The sequence below is a fragment of the Odontesthes bonariensis genome, chromosome 23 (assembly GCF_027942865.1).
Source record: "Odontesthes bonariensis isolate fOdoBon6 chromosome 23, fOdoBon6.hap1, whole genome shotgun sequence".
NCBI lineage: Eukaryota > Metazoa > Chordata > Actinopteri > Atheriniformes > Atherinopsidae > Odontesthes > Odontesthes bonariensis.
The window spans coordinates 7925387-7947175 of record NC_134528.1 but is presented as its reverse complement, the minus strand read 5'-3'; the positions used below and the strand labels follow the sequence as shown (position 1 = coordinate 7947175).

Below are 21789 nucleotides of genomic sequence, written 5' to 3'. Positions count from 1 at the left end.
CAGTTTCCATTCTTGTCCTTACTTGCTTTTCTTTCTCCTCTTTCTCTCATCACTCCCTTTCTCCCTCTTTCTGTCTTATGCTTGCTTTTCGACTCAGCTTACGCAAATAACACCCATGCCTGGCAATCCCAGTCACGTAAGTTACTTTAATTTTCGTTTGTAGCATCAGGCAGCATGTTCCACACACAATGGGCCGCTTACTAACGCGTACTTTACAAGTCCTATTGCTGTAGTCAAGTGGCAAGCACTCTCGTCTGCAAAGCATTTGGATTATTCACATACAAGTCTCATCACACTTGGAGTTTTCAAATGCTGATATGGCATTTAGAGCAAAGGCACCCCAATAAAAGAGAGCATGTTGTTACTCTCGAAGCCAAAATCAGTTTAAAAGAGGAGGCCCACGAGATGACACCCAGAAGCAGCGGACTAAATTTTACACTTATTTTATCACACAGCTTTAGAAGTTCATACCAGATTCATTTTACCCTCATTAGTCTTTAATGGGCCATATGTTTGGCTGAGAAGAGACCCAACCTCTGGAGGACTTTGGCTGAATGACTCCCCCTAGTGAGAGAAAGAAACAGTGGCTGATAAAAGCAGTCACTCCCTTTAACTCGGGAAACATTACATTTTGTTGCTCTTGTGATTATGTAATTATATTATAGAGATGGTGCTGTTTGTCAAATAATAAAATAGAATATCTGTACAAAAATGTGCTTTTCTTACACATGAATGCTCTGTACGTAGTCAGTTTCAGAGACTGCACTGTCTGGCAGGCTATTACCTTTATTTGTGTTGTAAATGAACAGTTTAAGGTACGATAAAGAACTTTAAAAGATCATGACAGGTCAAGCTAGTTGATATGTTGTCTAGCAATATTAAAAAGGCAGTCAGTTAAATTTACTTCATTACAAAGCACAAGATTTATTGTATAGTGTACAGGCATTCTTATCTGATTGCAAGCACACTGAATACTGGGTCATGACATGTTAGTATGGATGCTCGCTACAAAAAGCAACACATTCTTTCAGATGTGTTAATGCTAGAAAGAGGTGAAACTGTTAATGCAAATAACACATACTTGCAGAAAACTGTGGGTTGCAACTGTAATATCACTAAACCAGTCTCCATTTTCTGACTTGGCAGTGCGTTTCGCGCCCTATCGGCCTCAAGATATCGCTCTCAAACCTCTGCTGTTCGAGGTGCCCAGCATCACCATGGACTCCGTCTTCACGGGACGCGAATGGCTCTTCCAAGAGATCGATGCCCACCTCAACAGCCCCAATTCAAGCACCAACCGCGGCGTTGTGATTGTAGGCAACATCGGCTTCGGCAAGACAGCGATCATCTCTCGCCTGGTGGCACTCAGCTGCCACGGCACCCGTATGAGGCAGATTGCTTCTGACAGCCCTCAAGCTTCACCCAAACGTATGCTTCCATTCACTGTGGAATCATGATTCTTTTAAAATGTTCCTTTTTTTTTTTTTATTCATTATTTTTTGCAAAATGAGGGTATTTTTCCTTCATTTCCAGCTGCAAATTACAGTGTTTCAGAACAGCTTGACAGCCTCACTTCAGCTTTTGTTTTGAGAATAAGTGTTTGAAAACATTTTATGAATGTGTCACGTGCTCGAGCTTTCCCTGAATGAGTTTCTGCCATCTCTCTCTCAGACGGAGAGGGGCTTCCTCTCACCCAGCCCCAGCCTACGCACGGCACACTCGGAGGAGGCAGCTGTCCAGGAACCCCTGAAATGAGACGACGACAGGAAGAAGCCATGAGGAGGCTGGCGTCTCAGGTACAAAACACAGGCGTGACCATGTGCGCACTTGTTATCACACTCTTATTTGCTTTTAATCCTCTGATTTACAGACAATTCACGCTTAAAACTTAAGAAATAATTGATAAGCCTCTGTTTGTGGCTTATTGGTGTGTTTTTTGCTTCTTCTCCTCTGCAAATTATCTCTTATTTAGTCATTTACTTCAGAAATAACTGTGATTGTAGTGATAATGATGAGAAATGTCAGCTTTCATTTGATTGCTGCATATTTCGTTAAGATAAGCGCTCACACCCAAACCGCTTCACATCTGAACAAAATAAAATCTATAATTAATATATTCACTTGCCAAGTATGGTGTCAAGATCAGATTCATCATTCTTTGCGGTTGATTTTTTTTTTTTTTTTTCCCCTTCATAAAATATTAACAATACATACCTGACTATTATTCTTTGGAGCCTTGAAATTTCCAATCCTCTGTCCACATATAATTGAAAAAAATGCACAATCAGTTTAAATGTCTCCTTAGATTGATGTTGTAACTTTTCACTTAGTGATGCAGCAGGTGGTAAGATACCTCCTGACACGCTCTTTTGAAAAAAGAGCCTTTACAAAATCCAAGCACACAGGGCTCTGGATCTGTCAGAAATTATACATTTAAAGGCCGTTGGAAAAAAAAAGTCAACACCACCCGCAGGCACCCACAGAGCTCTTTGTCCTGAGGTGGTAAAATACAAAACAGTTGGAGATAAGTTTAGACCCAGCTTTAACCTTTTTTTAAAGACATTCAAAAGTGCATGCTGCTGTTTGTTGTGTTAAATGCTTTTAAATGGGGAGTGTTGAACTTCTGCTCTCTCTATAATATCAACCTGTATGAGGTGTGAAACCAGCGCACTTTCTGTGTTATTCTTCCTGTCTGCTGTTGCACCTCGATCCCCCTTCCCTGCTGCTTAGCCATCTGCATCCCCGGTCCCAGCCTGATGCATTATGCAGATGTGTTTAAAAAAGAAAAAACAACTTTGCCAGGGAGCCTTATGAAATATTTAAGCCTGCAGAAAGCCATTTCCCAGCCAAGCTATTAGATCTTGTTAACTCTGTGCATTAATAATTGAGCTCACTCCCTTTTTCGCCCCTTTTGTTTTAAAGTCCTTGATTCCATTGTGCCCAAAAATGATCATTTCATTTTCATTAGTCCTTTTTTAATATCCTCTTCTTTCTTTTTTTTTCTCACTGCCCTCTGATCACTCCCACCACCTACCTCTGAAAATTCAAACTCTTTGTGATCTCTTAATCCCCCCGAGCGCTTGGTCACACCTGCTGCTGCTGCCGTTCAGTTAGCTAACCTCTCAGAAAACTCACCTTCACTTTTACTATTTTCCATGTCTTTTCATATCTATAGAGAGATGTCTTTACGCTCACTCACCCATTCATCTGTTTAATCACTCATCCGATCATATTTCAAGCACGTAGCTGCGAAATGTAACAGCTTAACACTTGACTCCTTCATGCCACGGCCATCTCACACATGCATGAGCTAACTACGAATCAGTCTCTCCTGGCAACCGGAAGCAATGAATTATTAATAGCTAAAGCCATACAGCGAAACGAGAAGTATTATGTTTCATTATACTGCAATCATCCACCGTGAAGTTGACTCAATCCCAAATGAGTTGTAGCTGTAGTAGACACTGGAAAAACTGACTTTGCACTAGCAGAACCCTGGAAAGAAAATTCTGTTCTAGAAGTGTGTCATCCAACCCCCAGTGCTCCCCAACACTTCTTCAATCAGTTTTGCAATAACCAAAAGGTTGATCAAGGTTAGGAGGAGTGACTAAAGGGGATGGAAGTGTTCACCATTGCATATCTCCATGAGTGACTTGGCTGCATTCGTCTCACACCTCTCTGTTGCCCCTAGGTGGTGGCGTATCACTACTGCCAGGCAGATAACGCCTACACCTGCTTGGTGCCGGAGTTTGTGCACAACATTGCGGCCCTGTTGTGCCGCTCGCCGCATCTCGTCGCCTACAGGGAGCAGCTGCTGAGGGAGCCACACCTGCAGAGCATCCTAAGTCTGCGCTCCTGCGTCCAGGACCCCCTGGCGTCTTTCAGGAGGGGGGTCCTAGAGCCCCTGGATGCACTTTACAAAGGTGGTACACGTATAGTTTAAAACTGTTAACTCCAAGGGTGATGGACAGTGGTGGAATGTGACTAGGTTCTCATGCAGTGTACTTACAAATACAAGTCTTCTTTCAAGTGCCAAGTTGCAGCAACTTGTCACTTGTCAGTTTTGGAAAAGTTAGGAAATCTGTATCTTTCTCTCTAAATAGGGTAGTTTTAGCCACATAAATCATCTCAAGGTTATCTTGCCATTTAATCCTATTGGTTAACTTGGATTTTCTCTTTGCTCTGTTGGTCTGAATGTCCTCACATTGTTCTTTGTCAACTGGATTTTCCAGTTAACTCCAAAGTCTTTGGCTCACAGTTCAAACACAGCGTTGTAATAAAGGCCTCCTGGGACATCGCTGTCTCAGACATCAAATGTATTTGACTTGAGATTATGGTTAAGATTAGCTGCTTATTGTCACAGAGCACTTTAATAGCTCAACAAAGTTCCTTCTCTTTACCTTGTTAACTCATATCTTTTTTTTAATTCCAAATTTTCCATTTAAACAGAGATCAAAAGCAAATTATGTGATGATTAATAATTTAAATACATTGTGGAATCTGTGGCTCAGCCTGATGATTAATGTTTTCTATCAAACATTATGCAGAATTAAATTGTGTTTTTTTTAATACATGTGTACAGTATGTACATGTGCTAAACTGCTGCTGTTTACATGCTAACTGTTCAGAGAGAAGGATCAACTCTGAAGAAGATCTCATCATCCTCATCGACGGCCTCAATGAGGCAGAGTTCCACAAGCCGGACTACGGAGACACCATTGTGTCCTTCCTCACCAAAACCATCAACAAGTTCCCTCCCTGGCTCAAGCTGGTGGTCACAGTCAGAACCACATTACAGGTAGAGAACCGGAGGCCAGTAATTTCACACTCTGATATTTCATGATCAGAGTGACGGCATTTGGATTTGAACCTATTCATTCATTCATCGTCGTGTTAGCCAGTGCCCTAGATTGTTTTCTGATGGTTATTTTTGCATCGAATGCAACCTACTGGCTAAAATATTCACTTAGTAATAAACACAACTCTACCGTTGACTGAAATAATTCTGACTCTGCAGGAGATCACGAACCCGCTGCCGTTTCACCGAATCTCTCTGGACAGCCTGGAGGAGAACGACGCCATAGACCAGGACCTGCAGGGCTACATCCTGCACCGCATCCACAGCAGCCCGGAGATCCAGAACAACATCTCGCTCAATGGCAAGATGGACAACACCACCTTCGGGAAGCTCAGCACCCACCTTAAGGCCCTGAGTCAGGGATCCTATCTGTACCTCAAACTCACCTTTGACCTCATCGAGAAGGGCTACCTTGTGCTCAAAAGCTCAAGCTACAAGGTATTGTGTTATTTTCTTGTTTATGGTGGTCTTTGCAGGTTTAATTAAGGTTGATGTTTCTCAACCAGAGGATTTGACACTTTGTTGAATGGGGGTGTGAAAAGAATGATGTGAGAAAAAGATCCAGAAGAAAATGAAATGTACAGACAAGTGTGAAGGTGTGCTAGAATACCACTGATTCATCCCACTCATCAGAACACGTCCAGCTGGTTTAGCAGCAATGGCTGTGAGTTGCAGCTCATGCACCTGTATACAGCAGTTTGCGTCACAAATCATCCTCCTCTTTGTAGAATTATTTTTAGATAACTTGCTTCATAGATGTTAGGTTTTCAAGCTTTCTTAAGTGTCCAAGAAATAAATTCTTTGCATCATAACATCGGATAAACACAAATTTATTCGGACTGCAACATAATGCGTTCAGACTTTATGATACGAAATAAATAATTTACTCATAATTTGCAAAGACAATGCTGGTAAATGTTTTACTATTCACTGGCACTCTGGTTTTCTTTCCGTAAAAGCAGAACCCAACACCTTTTTGAGACATAATGCACTCAAAATGTTTTAGTGCGCATTTAGTCATGAAAAATTTGATCTCACTCCCCAGACTCATTTAATTTCATGTATTCAGACCTGCTTCCAGACTCCGTGGAAAAAAATGACAGCTGATAAATTCACATCCCCTCTTAGGAAGACCACGTGGAGTAGTCAAAGAGGGGCTGTGCAAACAAGATGCATTATTCATACCGTGTAGAAGTGATCCAAAGGAAATCAGCATTATAAGCCAGATTGTCTTACTCCTTTCTCAGGTTGTTCCAGTAAACCTGGCTGAGGTGTACCTGCTGCAGTGCAACATGCGTTTCCCCACGCAGTCATCGTTTGAGCGGGCGCTGCCCCTGCTCAATGTGGCCGTGGCGTCGCTCCATCCGCTGAACGATGAGCAGATATTTCAGGCCATCAACGCGGGTTCACTGCAGGTAGCTCCCCTGAAATATGCAATAACTCAACCACAAACCTTGAGACCTTCTAATAGTTTGTGCTCATCTGTGAGTTTTACATGCTTTTTTTTTTTTTTTTACATACTAGCATTAAAAACCTTTTTAAAGATGATTCATTTTTTAAATCAACTTCTAACTATTAGTGATATATTCTTGTAGTAATTTGATTGAATATTTTCGGTATTTAATAGTTTCACTGGTTTGGAGTGAGTGCTCTTTGTTGATCTTTAAAGTTCCCTTCAAGCATATTTGTAGCAAATCTCTATTGTCAGAGAAACAGACATGGCAAGATTTCAGATTCTTGGTGATAACAAAAATGAATGTGCTGCTTAACTTTTACTGGTGGACAGTGCAAAATACAGTGCTGTGTAATAGGTTTGTATTTTAGATTCTCATAGTTTCCCTGCTAAGAGTTTTGGCTCAGGATCATATTGTCTCTTAACTGTTGATATAAACACGATGTGGCTTTAGTAAACTATATTCACGTACACTCTAACATCTGTGATGTCTGTGGTGGCAGGGCACACTGGACTGGGAGGACTTCCAGCAACGTGTAGACAACCTGTCAGTCTTCCTTGTGAAGAGGAGAGATGGCACCAGGATGTTTGTTCACCCCTCCTTTAGAGAGTGGCTGATCTGGAGAGAAGAGGGAGAAAAGACAAAGTTCCTCTGCGATCCGAGGTGAGGACGGGCATGATTACTGGATCAGTTGAAGGGCGGCAGAGGATCATATGTTTGGGGAAAAAAGATCTTCGTTGACTAAATTAAAATTGTTACACAACATTTAATTAATGTTTGACTTGATTTCCCATCTGGAAGGAGTATTTTGGCATCTAGCCATATAAAAAGACATTGAATTCTCTGGAGTGATGGCCAAGATGCCACATAAGTTATTTTGAGAACTGCATGTTTCGTAATAAGACAACCTTGTTTAAAGCATTGTACAAGTATTATAATGTTGTATAACATGCTGGAATGTACTGCAGGCTGCATCCTTGATTTTAAAGTCATGTAATCAGTGTGTTTGTGCAAACGGCATAATGCAATGACCTCATGACTCTAAAGTGTTTATCGTCTCTGCAGGAGCGGGCACACCCTACTGGCCTTCTGGTTCTCTCGGCTGGAGAACAAGCTGAACAGGCAGCAGACTATTGAGCTGGGCCATCACATCCTCAAAGCACATATCTTCAAGGTATAACATTATACGTCCCCCACTCGTCTATACACACGCCCCCACGCAGCTGTGGTCGAGCTTCACAGTAATGAATATTTACACGCTGTCTTCAAGGGTCTCAGCAAGAAAGTTGGAGTTTCCTCATCTATCTTGCAAGGCCTGTGGGTTTCATACAGCACAGAAGGTCTTTCAGCTGCACTTTCCTCACTACGAAATCTCTACACTCCCAACATCAAGGTACAGACCTATAAAGGATGTTTTAACATCTACTTCTCATAAGAGTAGCACGTCAGTAGTACTTCTCAGAGTATGCTTCACAAAAATGATTTTCTACCTACAATTCTTTTGTATTTGCGTGTTCAGGTGAGCCGGTTGCTGATGCTGGGCGGTGCCAATGTGAACTACCGTACAGAGGTGCTAAACAACGCCCCTGTCCTGTGTGTCCACTCCCACTTGGGCTACATGGACATGGTGGCACTGCTGCTGGAGTTTGGTGCCTCTGTGGATGCCCAGTCTGAAAGTGGCCTCACGCCGCTGGGCTACGCCGCAGCCGGGGGACACATGGGCATCGTGACTGCACTTTGTCGCAGGAGGGCAAAGGTTCGTGAGGGGAAATTACAAGAATTAAAAAACGGTGTTAACGATTTCCAAGTCCCACTAATAGGCAGTTTTTTGTGATCTTTGTCCTTTTTTTGTGCTCCTGATTAAAGGTGGACCACCTGGATAAGAATGGCCAGTGTGCCCTGGTTCATGCGGCCCTGAGGGGCCACATGGAAGTGGTGAAGTTCCTCATTCAGTCTGACTGGAGCATGGGGTCACAACAGCAACAACAATCCCCACAGAGCCAACAACAGGCAGCCTTCACCAAGAGCCATGCAGTCCAGCAGGCTCTCATTGCTGCCGCCAGTATGGGATACACGGAGGTACAGCAGATGCAATCATATTATTGATTCTTTTATTCCAAAAAAGGCCCTTAAATCAAACCCCCATAACTATATTATCTACACCATAATCCAGCAAAATGTATTGAGAGAGCACTTTCCACATGTTAAGGACGTCTTTATGTCAGCCAGTATATTGTTGAATTTAAGAGTTTAGAACATAAGAGGGAGAGATATGAAAACGCTAATGTAAGCGGAGAGAAACCATCTAGATTTAAGCATTTGCAAACTTGGTTATTAATCTGTGTCATCATGAATCTTATTTCTCATCAGATTGTATCTTACCTGCTGGATCTGCCAGAGAAAGATGAAGAGGAGGTGGAACGGGCTCAGATCAATAACTTTGACACCCTCTGGGGAGAGACAGGTGGGAATGCTTACATTAGCCAGTCTTTGCTTGTGTAAAATTGCAAAAAAAATCATTACTGAGAGATGCCTGTGAATGTTTAAAGTCCTCATATAATATCCTCAGACAGTTGCAAAAATATACTAGCGCTTATCCTGAGACAAACAGTGGGGACCATGTGTGGCACTGCGAGGCAGAGCGCTGCAGTGCGGATGTGAGCGACTGTTCTTGTGTGTCGGCTGCTTGCTGCTGCGTCAGTTGCAGATGACAGTGCAGTGGTGTCACGGAGCACATTTAGGGCTGGGCTCAAACAGAAGAGGGTGGGAGAGAGTGCTGCAGGGGGCTTAGAATGACTAGTCTGATTGCACTGTGGCAGGTTGTTGAGAAACGTAATGTATCATTGTAACCTAAAGCTATAAAACCTCATTTACAATCTTTATTCCCCAGCTGCAGTGTTCTAACAGCTCCTCCTCACTGCCAGCTGAGAGGGGGGGCACGCACTCACTCAGCCATACTTTCACTGTTCACAAGGGATCAGAAGGGTAACAGCTGTTCTGCAAGGTGATTTTTAAGGAGGGAGAGGAGTGGGGGGGTGTATATAGGAATTACAGACGTACTGAGCTGTGTACCTTATACCAAAGTGTTCCTCCAGCAAAGAATAAATAGCTGGAGCTGGGGTTACCCCTGCAGGCCTGCTCCGACTCCGATTAAAAGAAATATATTCACACTGCTCGAATCATTCCAATTATAATTTTTACGTTTGAAGAAATTTCTTTTCAAAGACCTTTACTCCTAAAAAGTCTCATGTGCTCCATCCCTTCATCTTTTTTTTTTTTTTCTCTTCTCTGAGCAAAACTGAAATACAAACCCCACGTGCAATGTTTTTATTAGGGGCATATTGGGGTCACTGAGAATTACTTTTAAGAATGTCGTAAGAAAGTCGTAAATGTCAAAAATAGAAGTTAGAAATACTGACAATAAATTCTTCTGCTCTGTCAAATCAAAATGTCACCTTCCAACATGTGTACATCCACATGATGTGGAAGTTGGTAGAAGAAGAAGTGGTGGAAGCATAAGCTGTCGTCCACATCACATAACAAATAAAAATGTCAATATAACTGGTGATGGCAAGGCCGTATGACTCTGGCCAGCTGTATCTTCCCTGAATTGGATGCAGCTGTAACCATCGTCTGTCCATTACCAGCTGTTTCAACTTTCTACATTTTTCAACTTTGTATGGTTTTTCCTTCTAGAGTGCTGCAAGTTTTGGCAAAATTTCTTTGAAGTTAATGGGTTTTTTTCTTAACGATAGACCGTACATGATATCGTGAAAAGATCCAGAGATTCTAAGAATACTCAGGGAACATTTGGTGAACACTGAAACAGTGTAACAAGTCAGTCAAATGACCTTAAACAGTGATGATGGCTGATTTTGTACACAAAATCACTTATGATAGGTACGATAGAACTTTTTCATTCTACCTTCTTTCCTCTCCTCCCTTCCCTGACTGAATATTTGTGCTTTCAGCTCTGACTGCAGCCTCCGGTCGGGGGAAGCTGGAAGTTTGTCGCCTGTTGCTGGAGCAGGGTGCGGCCGTGGCTCAGCCCAACAGACGAGGCATTGTCCCGCTTTTCAGCGCCGTCAGACAGGGACACTGGCAGGTCAGTGAGCACCCAGTCTCGCTGGTACAAACACAACATCCTCTTTTGAACATTTTACATACATTACTAGTTAATGCAAGTTCAACTTGTGTTTTTTCCTAACTTTTTCTTTTTAAAGCAAAAACTTTGAGATTTTATTGTTCTGGTCTCTCACAAGCGAATATATAGTTATTTTAGTATTCTAAAAGAAAGAATCTTTGGGTTTTGGATCAATATTTGCACAAAAAGAAAAAGCATTTCAATACATCTCCTTGAGTTTTAAACTGCTGTGATTGAAATTAGATTTTTTTTTCGGATATTCTTTTGACAGTCTGGCTTGGATTAATAGATGATGGAAACAACTGTGAGCTGGAGTTTTACAGTTAACAAATAATTCATTTGGGTTGTGCAGATTGTAGACCTCCTGCTAACACATGGAGCAGATGTCAACCTGGCTGATAAACAGGGCCGAACGCCTCTGATGATGGCTGCCTCAGAGGGACACTTGGGAACGGTTGAGTTTTTACTAGCGCAAGGTAAGCTGTCTAAATGAAACCTGTAAGACAAGTCAGGGATGTTTGCATTTACCTGAAGAATATGTTTGACACAACTAAAATCCAACTACAAATTCAACCTTAAAAACATAATTATGTATATAGAAAGTGTCTTAACTGTAATATCTCTGCAGATATCCCTTCTGAATATCAATAGCTATGGATATCAAATCATCAAATCAAATTTATTTGTATAGCAAATTTCATGTACAACACAATTCAAAGTGCTTCACATGAAATAAAAGCATTGCAGCAGGGAGTGTAAGAAGCATTAAACATACATAAAAGAATATAAAGAGAAACAAATAAAGATCTAATGTGAATGATAGAAATGTGCATTCAGTTGCTTGATATTTATGTTTAGTGTATGTTTGTAATGCCAGTCAGATTTAATAGATATTGAGTGGGATAAAGGTTGCACAACCATTTAGGTAAAGTCCACTTGTGGAAACTGATGTACTGAAAATTCAAAATGAGAACTTTTATCTCATATTTGTCCTCAGCCAAGACTATAACAATACTTTGTGTACCAGGGTGTTTTCTCAGACTCTGCCTTCTCAGTGTTATGAGAAAGTTTGCAGAAACAAAGACTCCTGGCTAAGTCTCACAGCTATCGTTCCTTTCCTCAGGAGCCTCTCTGTCTCTGATGGATAAAGAGGGTCTGACTGCTCTGAGCTGGGCCTGTCTGAAAGGACATTTACCCGTCGTCCGATGCCTGGTGGAGAGCGGAGCTGCCACTGACCACGCGGACAAGAACGGACGCACGCCGCTCGACCTGGCAGCTTTCTACGGGGACTCTGAAGTGGTAAGTTAAGGTCTCCGCACTTTTCAAACAGTCAAGCTGGCATGAGTTACTGAGCGGATTTAGTCTTCATGAAGTCAGTTTTTTCTTTAATGATGTTTTTAACATTTAAGGCCTATTTATTAAAATGACATTAAAATGACAAATAATCTCAGAACATTTTGCATAGAACATTTTTTCACTGCTGATTGGACAAAATAAGACACCCCAGTCAGCTGCTTCAAATCATAGGCTTATTCTAAATTACTCTGCACTGATTGCATCCCTTTAAAACTCTTTTTAGCACTTTGACAGAAACTTAATATTACAAAACCAGCATTTTTTGGATATGTGCAGTTATCCAACCAGTGGTCATTACATTTATAGGTACAACATGGCTTATTTTTTTTATTGATTCTACTTTTTGCATCAACAAAAAATATTAGAGTCCTACTAATATCAGATCCAGTTGAGCAAAGCTGCATTTGCCTTAACACAGTTATCATCTGGACCTACTTCAACCAAATGATAAGAGTTTTCTGTCTTGACCTGTGACAAAATACTGTCACACAGTCACAGTCACTTACTTTAAAGGGGTTTATATTTGCTTTCACAATTATGCAGCAGAATGCAAAAGAAGGATTAAGTAGTTGTTTTTTGCAGCCATGAGGCAAGTCGATTGCATATGGGCTCCTTCAATGTGGCTCAGGACACATTTGCATTTATTAGCAACAGACTACCTCAGATTGTGGTCTGAGTGATCAGTTCACAGTTCATCCAAGGTGCATTCGCACTGTACGCAGAGCTGGCGCTTGTTAATGCCAAGTATGCAAAATAATAATTTTTTTCTATTGTTTCTCTGTTTTTTCAGGTCCAGTTTTTAGTTGACCACGGGGCCATGATAGAGCACGTTGACTACAGCGGGATGCGTCCTCTCGACAGGGCAGTGGGCTGCAGAAACACATCAGTGGTGGTCGCCCTGCTCAAGAAAGGAGCCAAGATAGGTAAGAGCAGGTTGACGGACCAAAGAGACAAACATTAAGCACACATTGAATTCAGCATCTGTCATGTACTACCATGATTAAAGGTGATTAACTTGCTGAGAAATACGATCTTGATCAAAGAGGTCATGCATTCCAGTTAAACAATGGGCTGCATGTAAGCATATGAAGAGTGAATCCAAAGCTGTGTGCGCACTGCTTTTAAAGCACACACTTCCTGCTGGTTGTTATAGAGCACTGTAGCATTCTATTGCAATAAGCCATGGATTCACGTTTGTGTCTCCACGTAGCAAAAACCTCTCCCTGCTACCGTATGTCATCCACCCTCTTGATGCTGCACTGTGCTGCCTCTCTTCAGTTATTTATGGCACTGATTTTGGTTTCTTTTGATTGTACAACTGTGTTGTTTAGTTTTTCTCTTTCTGTCATGTTTTCTCAGCGCCTCTGTTTGTCGCTCGTTTCTCTCTCAATCACATCCTCTTTCTCTGTTCCTCTGCGGTTGCTCAGAGACAGGTTGTTATTAGCGCCTGCGTTGTTTCTCTCTGTATCTTTTTTTTTTGCTAAGGCACTTATCTCCTTCGCTTCTCACTGCTGCTTGTGTTCCTTTTCTCACTTCTCCTCCTCCACCACCACCTCTCTTTTTCTTTCACCCTCCTGCTGTCTTTATATCTCTCTTTCCTCTCATTCTTTCGAACTCCCACACCTCTGTTTTCTCTGGCAATTCTCCCTCACCCACTCTGCCCTTCCACTTACTCTCCTTCCGTCTCCTGTCCCCCACCTCACCCTTTACCCCGCTGTTGCCCCAATCCTCCACCTCTGTCTTCGGCACCAGGATGTCAGACGCTGCCCAGTCGCCCCCGAGGTAAAGCCAAGGCTGTCGACCTCTCACCCTACCAGGCATTTTGACAGCTCTATCTCCTCTCTCTGTGTTGTCTGTGTCATCCTAAGTGTCGGCAGGCGAGCTTAGCTACCAAAACCTTCTCAAACTGACAAATAATAACACGCAAAAGGTATTAGCACTGACAGTGATGCAGTCGGGACTGCCTAGAGGTAGATGCTAACATCCAAGTGGTTATTGACAGCATGCCCAGCCTCCAGCCTGTGACGTCGTATTGAGATGTTGACCTTCCATCCCACAGATGCATGACAAAAACTCTCAGCAACACTTGCGTGATAGTGATTTAGCCAAAGTGCATGTATTTGTAATTCCTCTCTCTGTACTCCCACCACCACAGACTGCAGTGATAAACCACTGCGCTCTGCATCGCTCATCCTCCAGACGTTTCCTCAGTGTCAGCTAGGCCAGTCAGCAGCATTCCTCCCCTCACCAGCAGCTCAGAGGACAGCTAACGCCTGCAGATCCCTCTTATATCCCTCCTGCTTGCCTTTTTTGTTCATTGTACCTGCCATTTGTGCAAGATCCCCTCCTTCTCATCTCCGTGGTGTGTGTACCTGTGTCAAGGATTGCTGTTGCGCAGATAAAACAAAGGCCCATCAGTTACTGTCAAGGGATTGCGTTGCAGGGGTGATTTGTTTTTATAAGTAGATCACATCTTCCTGCTTTTCCTTGAGTTAGTTTCTAATACAAATAATGACTGTACATCTGCACTTCTTGACAAGACAGAAAACGTGTCTCCACAGGAAAACATGAGGGCTATTTTCTTCAATTTTTCTGTTCTGTACATTATGCAAGATTTGTCTGGGCCAAATCCTATTTGCAGATACTTATTGCATTTTATTGTAATAAGCCATTTTGGAACAATTCAGGTGGTCTGATTTTTTTGCCACAATTATATAACCTCTTCATAATCTAGATTTTTTGTAGGGTTAAAAGAATACTTGCAAACAGTATTTGACCCAGACCTGATGTCCCAAAGCAAGGTCACGATGAAGTGTCAGAGCAGATTTGTGTAATCTTTTCTCCACAGTGGATTGCCTGCCTTCTCTCTTTCATTCACCATTTTGGCTGTTGTCCTCATTCTTGTTATTACTGTTGTGTGTAGTGTGTCTTCCAGTCGCTCCTTCCTTCCTCCTAATGCCCTCTGCTTATTGCTGCATCCCTTTCTCACTGTATCTGCTTTCATCTGCTTCCTCCTTGTTACGCAGGTCCAGCCACGTGGGCCATGGCCACCTCCAAACCCGACATCATGATCATCTTGCTCAGTAAGCTCATCGAGGAGGGGGACAGCTTTTACAAGGTAAGAGAGTAGCTCGGATTTCACTCTGAATCATATCTACATTTATAGATTTATAGATATAGTTTAAATATGAGTCTTAAAAATACATTTTTTTCCCCAGAGGGCTTAACTCTCTTTTAGTAAAGTACTAACATTTAAAGTTTTTCCAAATTTTAATTGCAATTTTGCTTGTTGGCTCTATTAGAATGCCCAAGAAATACATGGTACATTCCTCATAAAACAGCTCAGCTGCCTTTTTACAAATAGATTTAGGCCCTGCGATGTAAATCAGTATCTCTAAAAATGAGCTCATTTTAAGTGCACAGGTTTTTTTTTGGAAAATTGTATCCTTAATGATTCATTTGATTTTTTAACCTAAAACTTGAAACGTAATCAAAGGAAAAGAGAGTTTTTCTCTGTGGATTGTATAAATATGCAGAATTACTGGCCAACTTGATAATAGACGTAAGTAAACAAATGAGTATGGAAAACAAATTATTTATCTATTTATTTTAATTCTTCCGTGACAAATTGAGCCTGAACTTTTCAATAATTGTCATCAGCGTTGCGTTCACGCTGATCTGTCCATGAGCTGTTTTTTGCTGGAGCAGCAACCCCAGCCTCCAAAATGCTGTTCAAAGAGGTGCGTTGTCCTTGCTCACAGATAATCTCACATTTGTGCAGAGTCTGCAAGGAGGGGGGGCAGGTCTTAAATCATGACCCTCGGATTGTGGCTGCCGTGTGTTCTGCAGACTTCTTTCTGTATAACTATTACAAGCAAAGTATCTTCCAGAAACTGACAGCAGATTTGGGTGTTGATTTTCAGTCCATTTTCAACCCAAAACGGATCAATTTATTCATTCTTAATATTGCAAGACCGTACCTGTACATCTCCAACACCCTATTGTCACCTGACGTGAAGTGCTGCGCTGTGTTGATACATGACCCAGTACAGCTCTGTTAAGAGTGACTCTCATTTAACTAGTCTATTAAACTTAGTCGTGTTACTTCTAACCGGAGAGCATTTGACACTGTACTCTGCACTGCTCTGTAGTTGTATATCAGGTCCCTGTTCACAAGAAAACTTTCATTTGTTGCATTGTTTGATACTTCTGTACATATTAGGATAATGTTTCATCTGTCTTTGAAGTATTTTGCAATTTGAAACTTTTTAGGTGCAGTTAATTATTCATTTGTGTTTTTGCTCATTTTACCTGTGGCGGAAAAAAGTTGCCTAATTATAGTGCACACCTCAGTTCTTACGTCCCTATCACCACAGGCTACACAATCACAGATTATACATAAATATATTACCTGAAAATTGGAAAATCTAATGAGCTTTTTTTTAAGTTTATTTGGTTTGGAGGTAGAACATGTCAAAAGAAGTTAAGGCCATGACAGAATATTAATTTGCCTGTTAATTATGTACACGGTTTACCTTTGACGTATTGTATGAATAGTTCAGATGAGCTTATGTTGTTATTCCATGAAGAATAAGAAAAAAACAAACATTTGATGTGTTTCTCTAACAGAAGGGGAAGGTGAAAGAGGCTGCCCAGCGTTACCAGTATGCTCTCAAAAAATTTCCACGCGAAGGCTTCAGCGAGGACCTCAAGACATTCAGGGAACTCAAAGTATCACTGTTCCTCAACCTGTCCCGATGTCGGAGGAAAATGAACGTAAGTCAGCATGGGATCAGCAAAAATGTGCAGTGAAACATACCAAAATGCCACAGATTTAATCTAAATTATCGTATTTTATCCATTTAGGAAATTATCACAAATGAATGCTGTCGATGTCATCTAAAGATATAATGCAGATGCTGTTGACCACATTTAGTTTTGTTTTACTCAATCTCTGCAGGACTTTGGGATGGCTGAGGAATTTGCTACTAAGGCACTCGAGCTGAAACCAAATTCGTATGAGGCGTATTATGCCAGGGCGCGCGCTAAACGTAGCAGCAGGTACGCTTCTGTAATACCTCTAAAGATTAGGACTAGCTATTTTAATCCTCCACTCATGTATACATTTGAAATTGTCCGTCATCCACCCACATTCGTGGATGCACTCTGTGACTCATTATGTGTCTCGAAGTTAATGTCAACTTCTTCCCTGAAAATATTGTTCTCCTTTTTTCAGACAATATCCTGAAGCCTTAGAGGACCTGAATGAAGCCATAAAGCAGTGCCCCAATAACAGAGAAATTCAGCGGCTGCTTCAGAGGGTGGAGGAGGAATGTCATCAGCTCGATCAGGAGGAGCAACAGCAGCAGGAGCTGGAGCTGGAGCCTCCCCCATCCCCTCCACCTACGCCTCCCCCAGAAGAGGAGGAATCCCTATCCTTGTCCATGCCTCTTCCCCCTCCCCCAGAGCCCCGCCTGGAGGACATGGAGCCTGTCCAGGACCTGTTTGAGGACGAGGACTACCTGGAGCAGGAGTTGGAGGCCATGTCAATGGGTCTTCCCCCACCTGACTCTCTCAGCAATCCTTCCAGTCTTCCCATCATTCAGAGCCCACCATTGTCCCCCACACATCCAGATCAGATTTACTTAGCTGGGGGTTCGCCCATGGGCCAGCCCTATGAATACCACCCCACCTCCTCCTCCATGTCATCCCCAACTCGAGGGTCGTACCAGCCCACATCTCCCTCTCTCTCCCCGACACACCATAACTCCCACTACCGACACAGTCCACCTCACACCTCCCCAGTGCACCAGCCATCCTACCGTTTCAGCCCACCTCCTATGGGCACCGGGGGTCAGGGGATGGACCACCAGAGCCCGCCGCCTTCCCCTTTACGTCGGGCTGCTCAATATAGAGCCAGCCCACCGATAGAGGGTGTTTGTCTGTACAGATCCCAATCTGGGTCACCTGTGCGCTACCAGACAGAGCAGCACCCTGGCCGACCCAAATCTCCCCTCTCTAAGATGAGCAGCCAGCGCTCATTCCAGCTGAGCTCACAGCCTTCTTTATCTTCGCAGCACCACCAAGCCCAAGGCCTTCGCCTCCAGCCTTCTATAGCCCAAATAGTCCGCACAAACCAGCCCAGCAATATGATGGGCAACAGCAGCTTTGGAGGCCAGATAGGCCAGATGGGGCATTCTATGGGCAGTCGTTACCAAGGGGGTTCAGTGGACGTGGAGAGCCGCCTGGTATACCAGCCCTCCTTGGATGGACGGTCCATGTCCCAAGTTCAGGCCAGCCTCAGCTCTGGGGCCCTCTGTCAGCACGGTGGCCGAGGAGGGGTTATGGAGTCCAACCTGTTGAAGGATGAGCTACCCCAGCGCCCCTCCTCTGCCTACCGCGCCAGCAGCGGGGGCCCGGGGGGCGTACGTTACAGCCAGACACCTCAGATAAGCCGCAGCCAGTCAGCCGCCTACTACCCAGTTTCTGAACACGTACTGGAGCGTGCCAATGCCATGCCTCCCTGTCAGCTTGGCTCTCCTGAGATCCCACATATGGTGAGACGCCCCGTGAGTGCCAATACTACTGAGATGAAGCAGCATGTGCCCACCCCGAGGCCTCTCATCCATTCTCAGAGTGTCGGCCTGCGATTCTCCCCGTCTAGCAACAATATCTCAGCTGGATCCACTTCGAATTTAGCACCAAACTTCAGACCTTCTTCTTCCATTCAGCAGATGGAGATCCCCCTGCAAGCCACATATGAGCGCACCTGTGATGATATCTCCCCCATCTCTCCCTCACAGGGTGGCGGGGGGTTGTATCAGGGCGAGACCACCCGCTCTAGGAACACGCCCTTCATGGGCATCATAGACAAGACGGCACGGACTCAGCAGTACCTGCATCAGCCATCACGTTCCAGGGCCATGACATCCATGGATTCCGCTATTAGCCCAACCTCGCCTGGCCAGCTGGTCCAGCAAGGCTCCACCTACAGTCCCCCGGCCTCACTGGGCAATATCGCTTACTATAACAAGACCAACAACGCCCAAAATGGACACCTGTTGGAGGAGGACTACTACTCCCAGACCCAGCCCCCCTCACTGGGGAAGCTGGCCAATGGCTCCCGTGGCAGTGGCGATATCCTGGAGCGGGTCAGCCAGGTGCCCACCTATCCTGATGTGAAGGTGGCGCGAACTCTGCCCGTGGCACAAGCCTACCAGGACAACATGTACCGCCAGCTGTCACGTGACTCCCGAACCCAAGGCCCCACATCCCCCATCAAACCAAAGAGACCATTTGTGGAGTCGAATGTGTGATTGGATGGACAGACTGGGCTTGTTAAGTGGAAGAGCAGTGTGCAAAAATATTTATCTCAACAGCAGATGTGACATGTGATCTATGTATGTGTCATGAACAAAGTCCCCCTAAAGAACTAACAAGAGACGAACCCAGTCAGAGAGAAAACACACAGCCGGCTCTAGCGTTATTAGACATGATCTTATATGACAAACATAATTATCATTGAGGTGATTATTTCATTATCATATTCTGCACACAGGTTGAATAACGGGAGGATTCTGATCTCTTTCTTAATCAAAGACCAGTGCACTTCCAAAATGTTGAGTGGCACAAAGTTCCCACAAGTGACCGCAACAGATGGGACTGTAAGGGTGACAGTTGCATCTCATCAGACTCTACTTGTGGACTCTGTATCCATCTTCTCTTCTTTCAAAGTGTGCTCTTAACCAAGGTTGCTAGTAGGCTCTATTCTATGTAATACAATATTATCTGTTCAATACTGTACATTGCTCAGAAAATAGAAATGGCTCAACAACTCAGTACTTAGAGAAAAATGACAATATTTATAATTAAGTTATATATTGTACATAGAAATAAATCAAAGCATTGTTTGCATTTTGAATTTCATTCCATTAACCCTGCCTCTGTGTCACACTGCTAGACATGTGGGTGTGGAAAACTGGTCAGAGTAAGGAATGAGGGACACAGACAAACTTTGACATAATTACCTCAAGTGTAGAAGAAAAAAAGATTTGGTGTTGTGTAATGCAAGAGATTGCATTTGTCTGATGGTTATTTTTTGAAAGAATAGTTTTCTTCTCCAGAAAAAGTCTGATAATAATTTAAAAACAGGATCATTTCCACTTCTTCGGTTTCCAGAAGTCAAAGATCTTCAGTCTACAGTGACATTAAATCTAAAACGGCAAAATATAACACAGGAGAGGCTAGAACAGATTATGTCTGGGATTTCAGTCTGGTACAACAGATGTCTGTTTAGTTCACAAAGAACACACACGTTTATAGATTTAAATCCTACTCAGAAAATCGAAAAGTCCATGTGCACCTTTTAAAATGCAGTGTCCGCATCATCTGTGGGGTTTTAATGCTCCTGCAAACCAGTCACTTTCCCAAATATCAAGCAGCAAGCAGTTTCAGAAATAGAAAGGGGTTGCCTTCTATCTTGTATTATGTTGAATGTTAAACTTTCAAAGCATTATCCCTTTCTGAAAACTTAGTCTCTTAGCTCTCCGACTGTAAACCTGCTACCTGCTAAACATCAGATTAACCAACAGGGCCTTACAGCCTCCTGTCTTGCACATAAGCCTTGAGAACAATAATTTAGCTTCAAGTTGGAATTTATAGGATTTCTAAATCTTCTTTAACTGAGTGATACTGAGTTATAGATAATAAAAAAAAAAAACATTCTGTAGCACGAGATTTTGCCATATGGTTCATAAGTGTCAAAGTTTGCCTCTGTTCCTCCTTTGCACCAGTGACAGGTAAACGCTCAGCAGGTGCAAGCAAGCAAATGCATACCCCCCCCCCCCGTTAGATGTTTCCCTTTCTTCTGCATTACTTTTTGTTCCTACCCACAATGCATTTTCATTTTATCCAGCCACTTTGGCACTAAGAATGCCTGTAACGTTCATAACTAAGGGTGCACTTTATGTATGTTACTGACTTGGTTGTTCTGATTGTTGAATTTGCAGAAAGTGGATGTGTGAGGGGTCAGATCTCTGATCAGTGACAGCAGACTATCATAGTCACCTTTATTGTATGATTTGCAACGCATTGACGAATGACAGTATGAAGAGAAAAAAAAAAAAACGTTTTAAACAGGCAAAGATGTACAGACTTTCTAGCACAAGTTGTATATACCGGCTCAGATATTCCATTCTATTCTACTCCACCCAGCTCGGGTTAAGAGAAGCCAGTCATATTCCACGTCACAGAAAATATCCACCAACTCTAAATCAGCCAGTCCAATACACTGGTCTTGCGCAAATCTTTAAAGGAAGTCGAATCTACTGCAAAAAAAAAAAAAAGACTGAAATTTTAGTATCCAGAAACTCCATATTTGGAGTTTGTGTCATAGAAATGTGGGATAATGAGAATATTAAAGTTATTTGTATATGTGGGAAAGGTTATAGACCATTTGTCTGTAACATATTATTTTGGATGTCTGAAGAAGAATATCTACAAAGAGACAGTTCCTCCTGACTGCCTTCTACTCATCCTCAGTTTTACCCGCTACCAGAGAGATGCCCTACTTATCTTTACAGAGATGAAGGTATAAACTGTATCATACTTAATTTAAAAAAGACCTTTTCAGTTGAGGATATCTGAGGGTGTATGGTTTGGAGCTGTCTGTGTATATTAATTTGTTGTAAATAGTCTGATGCATGTTCTACTCTTTCCATGAGCTCAAGCAGACACATGTATAGCCATGTCACTGGTGTGTGATACAATATTGGGATTAAGATAAGGAGACTACTGCTGTCCCCGAACTATCCTTATCATTTTCCTTCAACCTCACCAGACAAAAGGTTATTTTATTTTATTTTAATGTATTTGCTTGCTGAGCAGAGTTCTCTTGTCTGTAAATGTGAGCTTTCAGATCGCTGTGATAAAAAGTTTCATTAAAAACAATAAAAAAGAATGTGTTTTTATCTCATGAT

The 21789-nt window shown here is 42.7% G+C and overlaps 1 protein-coding gene across 9 annotated transcripts in view; it reads left to right on the top strand.

Annotated features, from left to right (window-relative positions):
* Positions 1-21770, top strand: part of tanc2b (tetratricopeptide repeat, ankyrin repeat and coiled-coil containing 2b) — a 155748-nt gene extending 133978 nt beyond the window's left edge. For 7 of the 9 annotated variants that reach the window (XM_075457335.1, XM_075457337.1, XM_075457334.1 and 4 more), the window contains 21 exons: positions 98-136; positions 1147-1428; positions 1672-1796; positions 3692-3923; positions 4629-4798; positions 5018-5296; positions 6106-6273; positions 6815-6975; positions 7378-7486; positions 7583-7705; positions 7832-8068; positions 8179-8391; positions 8683-8776; positions 10284-10417; positions 10809-10932; positions 11580-11755; positions 12603-12735; positions 14839-14930; positions 16442-16588; positions 16773-16873; positions 17049-21770. In XM_075457335.1, coding sequence (XP_075313450.1) covers positions 98-136; positions 1147-1428; positions 1672-1796; positions 3692-3923; positions 4629-4798; positions 5018-5296; positions 6106-6273; positions 6815-6975; positions 7378-7486; positions 7583-7705; positions 7832-8068; positions 8179-8391; positions 8683-8776; positions 10284-10417; positions 10809-10932; positions 11580-11755; positions 12603-12735; positions 14839-14930; positions 16442-16588; positions 16773-16873; positions 17049-19128 — 5219 coding nt within the window. In that variant the 3' untranslated portion in view covers positions 19129-21770. The remainder of the gene's footprint in view (positions 1-97; positions 137-1146; positions 1429-1671; positions 1797-3691; positions 3924-4628; positions 4799-5017; positions 5297-6105; positions 6274-6814; positions 6976-7377; positions 7487-7582; positions 7706-7831; positions 8069-8178; positions 8392-8682; positions 8777-10283; positions 10418-10808; positions 10933-11579; positions 11756-12602; positions 12736-14838; positions 14931-16441; positions 16589-16772; positions 16874-17048) is intronic. The other 2 variants (XM_075457336.1, XM_075457342.1) reach the window with 1 other exon arrangement.
* The last annotated feature ends 19 nt before the right edge of the window (positions 21771-21789 follow it).